Source organism: Calidris pugnax, unplaced genomic scaffold (genome assembly GCF_001431845.1).
Source record: "Calidris pugnax isolate Ruff unplaced genomic scaffold, ASM143184v1 scaffold201, whole genome shotgun sequence".
Classification (NCBI taxonomy): Eukaryota; Metazoa; Chordata; class Aves; order Charadriiformes; family Scolopacidae; genus Calidris; species Calidris pugnax.
The window spans coordinates 752,248-764,593 of record NW_015090933.1 but is presented as its reverse complement, the minus strand read 5'-3'; the positions used below and the strand labels follow the sequence as shown (position 1 = coordinate 764,593).

The window sequence follows — 12,346 nt, the reverse complement described above, 5'->3', positions numbered from 1 at the left end:
AAGAAAAGCAGACAAATATATCTGCCAGAGACTTAAGCTTCTTGGGAACAATTTTTTTCCACAACTATTGTGAGACTGTTTTAAAGACAGTAAGATATGAAGCAACCCCACTGCTTGCCAAAGGAGTAATACCATAATCAGAGATAATCACAATTCAACTTTTGATCAAGAAGTTTATTTCTAAACTTACAACTGCACTTTTTTTCCCCCCTCTCCTCCTCTCTTGTCTCTAATCAGGATTTCTCCTGATGCAACCTCTGTGGCGTCTTGTCCTGTCACCATCTTCACCTTACTCAAACCCTGACATTTAGGTACTGAGGAAGGTTATGGCAACAGAAGACAATGCAACAGGACAGAGCCACCAGTACAGGGGCAATTCACTCCCAAATTTGACTGTTGAAAGATTCTCTTCTGTATTCAAATTGTACAGGTGGAAAAAACACTGACTAGCTTGAACCTATCAACCTCCTGAAAGAGGTGTAACTGCAGCGTAAATGACATTAGCATAGTAAATTAGTATAATTATTTACATGCCTTGAATAAATATCAGCTATATGCTGGAGTGAAAAAGTCCCAAGACTACAACATGATTCAGAAATCTCACTCTAGTATAACAAAATAAAACCAAAACAACTAGAATTAATGTTAAAATTGCTTAAGGAGTTTTGAGATCCCAGGCTGAATGCAGTAGTTAAAGTATATTAGCTGGACTCTTAAGTTGGCTTTCAAATGTAATGCATGATTTGGCAAAAGCAACTTTATAAATATTTGCTGTCAAGAGTAATTTAAATGGGACTCTAGACCAATGACCAGAGCTTGTAAGGAAATGCTTGCCTTTAACAAATCTCAAAAAAATTATTTGTAGCATAGTTCTGAGAATCTGTGATCCAGGTTTCATGGAGGTGTGCCAAGTGTCTGAGGAAAGGAAATTCAATTTACTGCCACAGGAGGAGTATAATACTTAGAGGATTAATGATGCCTTAATCAAAAACGCAGGCCATTCAGTGCAAGAAAGAGAAACACACACACACACACCCCTCGTTTACAATAGTGCTAAGGGAATTACACATCATCTCAAAGACAGCACTCTGCTTTTAAATAAAAGTGAAGAATAGGAAGTGTCCTTCAAAGTACTGATCTAAGGAAACAATTGGGGGAATCCACTTTAGGAAAAAAAAAAAGATTATATAGTTTGCTTTGCAAAAACTTCTCCAAGACACATTTACATAATTGTTCCAGTTCTGTAATTACTGCTGGACAGAACGACTGTGTGTACAAGAGAAGGTCATGAGAAAAATTTTAATCCCGGCTCAAGCATTTGGAAGATCCAAAAATCTCAACCTTACTTAACATGAGATATCATTTTTCATAGTTTGATTTTCATTCACAAAAATGAAACAAGCAGGTGCCTGATATGGAGTTATTTCCTCCTAAACGAATGCACCAAAATGTTGTCATGGAAATTTATTTTCATTCACAAAAATGAAACAAGCAGGTGCCTGATATGGAGTTATTTCCTCCTAAACGAATGCACGAAAATGTTGTCATGGAAATTTCTATGATTTTACTAACTAATATTTTATCCATAAATCTAAGATACAAGGTCACTTTGGACCTCACTAACACAGAAGACTTTTCATCTCAGTATTCCCTTTTTAGTAATATGCTTTTAGTCCATATGAACATGGACACTAGTGGGACCAGCAGTTTCCCCCACCTCTCTCGATAGCTGAGACAGACAGAACGTGCCCCACATCCTACTGTCAGACCTATATTTAACTCTGGATTTCAAATGAAGTTTCTTACCTAAGGAACATGTAAAGTAATATCCATCACTATTGTCTCATTCCTCAGTGACACAGAAGCACATTCAAAGTTTCAGGCAACAAACTTCACAAACCAACTAGGCTTAAAACAACATAAAGACTAGCACTTATTGGAAGATACAGGATGTTTATGAAAAATACTTTTGTTTTTCAAAAATATCCTGCATCTCTAGAGAAGTTATCACAGAAGCAGAGAACTGCTGCCCCATGCTCTCTCATGCATGTCCTTCTCACACCAGAAAGCATGCACACATAGGCAAATATTTCATACCTCTTTCACTGAAATTTATTAAACTCAAGTAGTTCTATTGAGTTAAATAAATTACCCATAACATTAATAATGTCATACAAACCTTTGTCATCTCATTATCAGTGTTTTCGGATGACACAACAAGATTTCTTAACAGAAGTAGTGTTACAAAGTTTTCCCATAAACTTCAAGTCTATATCCTTGTAGATGGTCTTTTATGGAGGGTCTCAACTCCCATTAAGTATTACATGTTTTGATGCTAACTTGGCCTCAAGATTTTTGTTCTGTTTGGAAAATTCTCTAAAAGAAAAGCCACTAAGGAGCAGTGATTAAGATTTCCTGCCTCCAAAACTTCTATGGGAAGAAAGAAAGCCAAAAAACAAATAAACAAAACAAAATCAAATCTCTTACTCTTCTAAGGAAATTATCTTGTGGATTTGGCACAAGTGGTTGTTGTATTAAGCTGCAGTGTTTTTAAAACACACGAGAGATTAAACAGTTGTGAGTCTGAAAGCACAAAGTGCACTTATTATAAAAAATTTTTCCCTGATTTTTTAAACATGAATGAGTAGAAATTTTCATATCTTTTATTTGGACAGATGTCGTGCAAAACCACGAAGATACAAGACGTGCTGTCTGCTGTTCAGCTCCCCAAACTCTTACTCTTGCCTACGGACAAATATAGCCAGAAAACCACCAGGTCACTGCCAGTGGCTTGATCTACCTTTTAGAATGCAATTGTTCAGCCAAACAACTGCTAAGCTTAATTCCTTCTTAACTGCACTGGCCAAAATAGCAGTAATTCCCACAAATTAGATACAATATAGAACTGCCTGAAATAATTTTGCTAATTCTTGCTCAAGCTTTTGTTTTGCCCAGACATACCCCTGTTTTCTCCCCTTACATTTACAGGGCTGTTGACGTCCTCACTGCAAAAAAAATGGTTGTTACCCTGATTTCAGCTGGGATAATGCTTTTTGGACAAAACAGCATATTGGGAAATCTCAGGCTTTTAAGGGGAAATCTTTCAAACAGATAGTGATATTCCAGTAACTATCCTGAAAGAATTTCCCTGACTTGGCCTTTTCCAATAGAAAAGATTCAACATTGGAAATAAATACTGCTCACCTAGAAAGGTCTGGCCTGAACAGAATCACCAAGGCTGTCTTATTTCTGAAGCAAAGGTAAGACCCAAATCAATAACCCTAATTCCCAATCACGTATTCTTTATACTAGACTTCATTCCCATCTTAATCAAATCCATCTTTCATGTGATGAAAATGTCAAGAGATTTTCCTGTTGTCACCAACAGGATTTAGTGCACTGATCAGATAGTTTATTTCCTACTTGTCATGCCAATGACTGAGGCAAAATTCTTATCGCACATATACAAACAAACAAAAAAAAAGTTTCAGTTCCCTTCCCATACATAGATTATGCCATTTATTGCTTTTTGCTATTATTCTGTTCAGTTCTTCTTACCTGACAACTTTAGTGCCATTTCGAAATACTTGGATATCTACTGCATAATTGCCATCAGCGTGGGCTATCAAGTTGATTTCTGAAAATTCTGCCTATGAAAAGAAGGCTCACATTAGTCAGTCTGGTTTATTTTACCTTTATTTTCCCAAACCCCATATTTTAAGTATTAGTGTCTGAACTGCTGACAACATACATTTGGAATATAATGAGCACTAAGAGGATATTAATCCAACAGTATTTGTCACATACGACACATCACATTTGAATAAATTCAAATACAAAGAAAGCAAAAAGTAAAGTAACTTTATGAAAAAGGACTACGGGGCAGCAGCAAATGTATTTCCTCAGTCACGTCTGCACAGAGGGATAGAGATTGTATCTTTGCTTTTATGGTGTTATCACATATTAATACAGACTTAACGAATGTTTACATAAAGTTTGAAGAAAACAGTATAAAAGCAATGTTAAAATAACCATGATAAGTAGAACATTTTCTTATAGAGTTTACTGTCTCTTCATATACTTCACCCTTTTCTATTTCTTTTATGTACATTTACTCTTATTTTTAAAAGATCTGGTGCTAACAAACAACTGGCTCGCAAAATTCACAAATAAAGACCTTTTTCAAAGTATCTTCTCACACTGGAAATGTGGAATTTAAAAGGAATCACTCCCATACTCTGAATCTACAGTTATTTGAAAGGAAAGGACAGGATGTTTTTCATTTATCCACAGTCTTTCATCAGCTTAGACTCTCAAGGCACTTTACAATAACATTACACAGCAGAATAATTGAAATGCAGCCAACTGTCTTCCAGCGGATAAATAAAAGCGTCTTTGCTATCCCGGACACTAATACAGAATAGAGAGTGTCAGAATCCTCATTAGTCTCCTCTTGAAAAATGGTATCACTGAAAGTCTTCCGAAACAAGCTCCGTCTCAGGGCTTTCAGAATTCAGTGCTCAGTTAAGGCGAGCGCTGACTGCTCTGACCACTGTCCCAACCCAACAGCCTAAGTATGGGCTTCATTTCAACCATGGAGGTCTCTTCCTTAAATCCCATACACTTATATACTTTCCTGGATGAGTGCTGCAGTGTTCTAAACACAAGGGGCAGTTTTAAGATTATTGTGGAAACAGGGCAAATGGTTAGAGATTGAAATATTTGTCTAAGTGCTGACAGTGCTAAAGAATCATTTAAAATCTATTTAATCTGAGACTGGCAACTCATCTCTCCAATTAATAAATCATATTAAACATTTACAAGGATTCACAATATAGATTTTGTAGTTTGAAAGCTTAGTACATAATAGAAAATTCTGCATGCAATAGGTTGCTCTATAAAAATAAAACAATGCTCTCTGGTATTGGCAAAAGAACACTAAAGTAATTGTTAATAACTCTGTATGCACTTGTCACAATGTTGACCAGTTACAAAGTGCTTAGTTGGGTTCAGAAATATTCAATCTCTTACTGCTTAAAGCAGTTCTGGACCTACAAGAGAGCATGTGAGAGAAATTCTAGGTTAGTTTTTGTTAATATTAAAGAGACACCGTGTCTAATGTCAACCGTGTGGTCTCATCTAGGTGTGAGTGGTATTTTTGGACAAAAGACCTTATTTTCTTTTTCCCATCTCTCCCTCAATACTCCCATAGATCCCTGGCAAAGCCTTCTGTCTTTCCAAGCCAAGCCCATCAGCAGATCCTCAGTGGTGCAGAGAATGGAGCAGAGCTAGATGCTGCACTATCACAGTGAATTTAGGTAAGTGGAATCCACACAGCTTGTAATAATTTTCCCTCACTCTTTGAAATTCCAATGGCAAAACAATTCAGTTTAATTACTGAAGCTTCTTACAGTAGCATCTATTCATGGAATTTAAGATTGAAAAGACTTGTTTACTTCCCTACTTTCAGATATCTAGCTCCAATAAAATAAACATAATTCAAATGCACCCTGGAGTATATCTCCATATTTATTTAGTGTTGTTTTTTTTAAAAAAAATCCCACATGCTAGCACTGCAGCCAAAGTATATTTATATTCTTAAGTGAAAGAATTAGTGATACAGAAATGCAACGTGTAATTCATGGAGTGTCTGGGAAATTCACAGTCTCTAAGCAACAACTTTTGAATGTGACACGCTTTTAACTCTGTACAAATCCTCTAAAAAAAACCACGTTAAACTGAAACATAATTAAATCTTTGAGTATTCTACTTAACTTCAGTGTTTTCTGAACTATCTACCTACCCATACATGCATATAGAATCACAGAATTGGAATCAGGTTGGAAAAGACCCTGAAGATGATCAAGTCCAACAATTAACCTAACACTGCCAAGTCCACCACTAATCCATGTCCCCTACGCACCACGTTTACATGTCTTTTAAATACCTCCAGGAAGGTATGCATTTATACATATATATGTATTTGTATAAATACACAAATACAAAAATAACATTCAGATTAAGTCATTTATTTACCTGTTCAACCTTTATGTCATATTCTCCATGGACCTTTTTTCCACGAAAAGCCTTGGCCCTGTAGGAAAAAAGAGAGAGAGAAAATCAAGGATATATGTATTTGTAATTAGTAGCTACGTAAAAGCTTCCTGTATGGCCTTCAGTGTCTTGAAAACACATACACTAATTGAATCTACCTACTACACATACACATTTCTCCTTCCTTTGACATCCTCATACCCTTAACATTCCATCATACAGTACTTTGTGATAAAAAGCATGTTTAATGTGATTAAGGTGTATACTAAACTATAATGAAATACATATTTCACCATTAAGTTATTAACATAAAAAGAGTACCACTAAAAAGATGCAAACTTGCTCTCATTAAAGTCATAGATGCAAGTGGAAATTCATTCCAATGTGAACTAACAACCACTCATGTCAATCTTTATCCATGTAGCTCATTTAGAAAAAATGGTTTATTTGGAACACTATGCTTAGAAACTTTATATTGTTTTAAAAGAAAGTGTCAGAAGTACTGAAGACTGTTGCAACCAAATTCACAAATGCCTGGTTTACTGATCAGTTTTGCTTTTTCTGGACCATAACTTGAGACAATGTGATTAATCTGAAGGAGGGTTTGTGAGCGATTATTATGCACCGGGATTGCTGTGATAAAACAGAACTGAATTCAAAGATCCAGCCTCCCAGCTGTAACAAGCAGACAGTATTTCTAGGAACCTGTCAGTCGTATGCCTTAGGCAGCAAGTATCTGCTTTGGAGTAAATGGTTATTTTAAAAAAGCCCCATCTGTTGATAAAAGGGAACTACTCTAACACTCTGAAGTTGGAAAAGGGAGACGGTATCAGTCTGTCTCTGCACCTTCTTTGCTTAAGCCACAGCTTAAAGCACCTTTCCAGCTTTTATTATATGTGAGCAAAAATCTGTTGCACAATTCAAAACCAGAACATTTTCTGGTGTTAAAAAAAGCAAAGCAAAACAACCTTTTCCATTTTCAACATCTGACAAAACACTGTGATATTAAACTAAACCTACCGCATCAGTGAAAGCAATGTATGCACTATACATTAAACCAATTCATTATTGCTTTTGGAAAATCCTTTTGCAACTGAGGTACAGAAGAGCTACACCACTGGATTCAGTAGGGGAAGAACCAAACTTCGTAACAAACAACTGAAAACACTGCCTTTGGCAAAATATTTCTTAAGGATATTTCGGGTATTATGGAAAACAGATGGTAGAAAGCAAAGAAAGTGTTTATACTGGAAGGGCATCATAAAATATTGCCCAACAATTAATTCTGTTCAAAACCCCAATTGGTAAGAAGATAACAATGAGGAAAGCATTTGCATTACTGGTTTACGCTCTTTTCTTGTAATAAATATAGATGAAATATGAAGTTTGAAATCTATTGTTTTATTATAGGAGTTGCATACTTAGGATAATGTTATCAAATATTTTCGCCAATAACAAAAGCAGAAGTTCAATATACCCCATCACAAATCTAACAAATACTATTCATCATTCATTCTTCTTTCCCAATTTTATAATGCTGTTTATGTTGAAGCATCAGCTGTACCACGCTTATCTAACAGGTGCAGGAAAACCAGGGATATCTGTACTACCCTGGGAGAAGTCCACAACAGCCACGGATTAGAGAGAAAGGTCTCATGTTCAAAGATCCACGTCTGCTGCAGGAGAAAAGCAACCCATTCGTAACAGCCGAAGGCTTAAATGTCTCTTTGAAAAACTAGGACTTGCCACTTCAAAAAATAATACTTAAAACTCCAACTCTGATGCCCATGAATTTAATAGTAATGTTATTGACGAATTTTACTGGGAACAAGATGAGCTCCCAGATTTTATTTCCCATGCAGGTGAGGTAAATACATTACTGAACACCACATAACACAAATTTAATTTAAATAGAATTATGTCGGCTACATAACACAATAAATGTTACAGTGAAGCTGCCTCTTGAACATTGGGAACACAGAGTAATACTCAGTTTCCAAAACTGAATGGTAACTTGATCATATATAGAGATTAAACCTCCTACAACACTTGCCTTAACAAATATCAGCAACTGATTATTGGTTTATGAGAGGAAATGAAAATAGGAAACCACAAAGAGTCAGAGAGACTCTTCAATTCTTATTGGTTTATGAGAGGAAATGAAAATAGGACACCACAAAGCGTCTGAGAGGCTCTTCAATTCTTTAACACTAAGTCCATTGCACATATTGAATGGTGCTCAAAACATCAGCTAATCATTAATTAGTGAGATGCTATTCCTTTAAATTCAGTCTTTCCACTTAAACACCATTTGAATGAGGCAAGCTTTAAACAAACTCTGGCATGATTCACCTTTCAACAAATGACTTTGGCTTTGAAAATAAACAGCAAGTACTGAGGTTAGGCAATCTGAGCCTTGAAAACAAATGTGACATTTAAACATTTAGAGACTTAATTTCAAAGAACCATTAACCAACAACTTTCCTAATAATATTCATTAATATTCTCCAAATATTAAGCCACAAACTGCCAGATTTCATCTTGCTATCTCTAAAAATTAACTTACAACAGGAAGTCATGACTCAGTCCTTTCAGAATGAAATCTAAAAAATTCTTAGCATGAGTTTGTTGTGAAATAGAACCTAGTTTTCATTTTATTGACTGTACTTAGGAAATACAGTCATGCCTTGCTTCAAATATTTAATTGTAATATGAGAAATGGGCAAGCCTATTATAAAGACATTTATTATGTGTTTAATTATTTTCTTTTTTTTTTTTTTACTGAGGGGAGATGGGGAAAGAATTCTTTGGGTTATTGATTTACAGAACTTATTGTAGTTTGAAATTTTTGTTACATCCTATTTGTCCGTACTGCGCAGGGAATACCTGTGTGTCACCTCTGGGAGCACCCCCACGGAAAGGACGCAACGCTCTCGGGGTCAGGATCTCCAGAGAAGGCGTTTGAGAAGGGTGTGAGATGAGCTGGCAGCACCAGCAAAGTTAACAAAACAAATATGCCCCAATTCAAGTACCATTTGGCTGCCCATTGTTGATGATTACGAGTTTAGACTATTTACTGTGCTTTAGCAAGGACAATGCATAAAGGTGTAATCACTAAAAACATTTCAAATACAGCACTCCACACCCTTCAACGCTCCAATCTGCACTTGTCAATTTAGTGCAGCTCTTGCAGCCCCATTTCCGTACAAATAACAATGGATTCAGTTCCATCTGAACACTGATTCCTGGGCACATCTCACCAGTGAGCGGGGAACTAATTACTGATCCTACCAATAACAAGATTGGATGCTCCAAAATAACTCTTGTGCCGGTTGAATACAAGAGGGCAGAAGTTTGTTCATCATTTCGAAGAGCAGCACCCTCTACAGCACAGAAATGGCAGACTCTCAGCATTTATAAACAGCCAGCATTATTCACTTCAAGCAAGGCAAAGTACATGTATATATATATATACACACAGCAGCCTCAAATAACTCCTTCCCTGAAATTGCCATATGTGTGTAAAGATTGTGGCAGACGGCTACTGATTTGGATTTAAAACGTGTTCTTATTTTTTCCTGCACTGTGAAGTTATACTCAGCATTTATAAACAGCCAGCATTATTCACTTCAAGCAAGGCAAAGTACATGTATATATATATATACACACAGCAGCCTCAAATAACTCCTTCCCTGAAATTGCCATATGCGTGTAAAGATAGTGGCAGACGGCTACTGATTTGGATGTAAAACGCGTTCTTATTTTTTCCTGCACCGTGAAGTTATACTTTGGCACTTGACCCAGCCAGTATTTCACTCTCACCTAAAACAGTCACAGTTCTCAAGCTATTAGTTCGTACAGAAATTGCCTTAAAAGAAGCAAACCATCACCACAAAGTAAATGCATGACTTCTGGTAGTGCTCCCTGTTGAGCTGGACTTTATTAGATTAATGATAATCTCCATTACCAGGAGCCTGTAAATTTGACGAGCAGCACATTTTACTGGCTCTCAAACAGCATGTCTTATTTTAACAGGTTCCGTAGCTCACTTCTGTATCAGGCCAGTTAAATGTTGCTGTTAATCACTCTGTTTGATGAAACATCATATTCAGTGGAAGCATGGATTGCTCCTTCCAGTTACTCACTGTGTTATCCCACAATCCACAGAAATCCTAACTGAAACTTCATTCATTTCATAAAAACAACTTTTTTCCCCAATACAACAGGCAGGACACAATTAATGCAGTTTTTCATTCTAAATCACAGCCTAGCCTCTTGAAGGGGAAAATATACTGCTCATATAAAAAAAAAAAGTGCTAGCTTTTTGCCTATTATTGAATGTATTGAGGTCACAATAGAAATGATTTCTGAACATTTTCTTCTGCGCCCAATGGCACAACATGGCCATTTATATTTTTTTGTATCATATTATTTCTACCAGTACAATATGTCTCAGTTTCAACTGTGTATTTTTACTGGAAATCACTGTCCTGACTACTCCTGTAACAAACTTGTCAGTCGTAATATACGGCAAGACAATTAGTAGGAACAAAACCAAGCTCTTAGGGTCCTAGAGCATATTAGCACATGACAGAGTCATCCCAGATGGCATAATATTGCAACTTACCACATGGTTAATTCTATCAAGCTACAGGTTTCTTCATCACTGCTCTGCCTACTTTTATTGGGGACCACGAAAGCACAGCTACCCCAGCAGGGCACACCTAATGGGGCAGCAGCAGATGTCTGTAGGAAACACTCCTCCTCTGGTACAGGGCTTTCCTTCCCTGACTGCTCTAACTTGGAGAACTTCTTCAAATACACTCTTAAAAAGCAGATCTCTTGTGTGCAGTCTTTGACAGTGGAGGATTTTCCTGCCCAGACAATGAGAAGCTGCCCAAAGAGACTGAGCTCTAAAAGCATATCAAGAAAAAAAAAGCATAAACAATCTAGAAATAAAGAAGACAAGGTTATTACGCAGCAGCTATTCCATTTCCCTTTCTGTGATGCATATCCCCCTTCTAGAAAAGGGATTTTTTTCAGAACAGCAATGTGTGTGGAACCTTCAGAGGCTTCCACAGTCTCCAATTCAACTTCAGCTTTGCTCTCCTATTTTATTACTAGCCTTTTCTTTTTAACAAATTATCTATCCCCTTGGCGTGTATCAGAATGTTATCCCCTTTACTTTGATTATTTAAACAAACAGAGCCATTTTATTTTTCCACAGCACAGACCTTCCAGCCCAAGAACCATCTTTGCTGTTTAAATCGGGAGCCCTTCTATTTGTCATCTGTCCTGTGCCTGAATACAGCGTTCTCACCAGAGATCTAATCAAGAAAAAAAGTGCCTCCTACTCCTGAATCTCTCATTTGAGCTTGAATTTTCTGGGTCTTTTGAACAGCACGCTTTACTGAAAATGCCTGATTTTCTGCCCACTCAAGGTGAAACAAAAACTCTTTCACGACCAAACGCTTGTCTGCCCTTCTGGTAATGTCTGAAAATCCCACACCTCCCATTAGGTAATATTTACCATTAGCCCATTGCTTCTGTGCAAGATTTATAGTCACGATGTAATTTCTGTGGGCTTTTTTTTTTGTACATTAGATGACAAATGAAACTATTTTTAAATGTTCATTCCCTCATCACTAGAAGACCTCATATGTGATGCAACATCTTATAACCTTTTCCAAATCTGTTAGACTCATTAGAACAGCTACTGCACTTTCCCATGGTTAGGTTCACAAAAATATTTTGTACTCATGAAATGAACACACAGTCCCAACTTCTACAGAGAAAAACATCACTAGCCAAATTACGAAATATTACCGTGCTGAGTACTGATGAAGGTTTTAAAAGTTCTTTTCTTAGTGCTACAAGACTCAAACTGCATATTCTGCACCAGTTAATATGAATTCCTTCATCTTACCTACTATAGTCAATGTAATAATATTACAGGCTAAAGTAACAACGTTGCATTTCTCATTTCCAACTACCAACTATTTGTCTCTCCACAACCAAGCCATTCATTCTTTTCAACTTCCCATTCTGTTGACAACAAAGATAAAGTAGTACAAACTGTTAATGAGCAATTCTACTCTTTATAAAGTAAGGCACTCTCAATTATCTTGAGTAAGTAGCAAAAATGTCACACAGTACAGCCACTGATGATTAGGTTATGACAGAAAAAACCCAAACCATCTAGAAATAGCATCTAGAGATATTTTAGTTTACTTTTTTGCTGTTTAGGTAAAGAAAATAAATTGAGTGTAAAAGACTTTACGCTAACAGAAGG

At 36.5% G+C, this 12,346-nt stretch overlaps 1 protein-coding gene across 1 annotated transcript in view; it reads right to left on the bottom strand.

The window, feature by feature from the left end:
* The window catches only part of SYN2 (synapsin II), a gene marked incomplete at its 5' end in the record, with an annotated part of 114,996 nt that extends 108,888 nt beyond the window's left edge, over positions 1-6,108 (bottom strand). Inside the window, 2 exons of the mRNA XM_014951681.1 lie at positions 3,559-3,650; positions 6,037-6,108. Of these exons, the coding sequence (XP_014807167.1) occupies positions 3,559-3,650; positions 6,037-6,108 (164 nt within the window). The remainder of the gene's footprint in view (positions 1-3,558; positions 3,651-6,036) is intronic.
* Between the last annotated feature and the right edge of the window lie 6,238 nt (positions 6,109-12,346).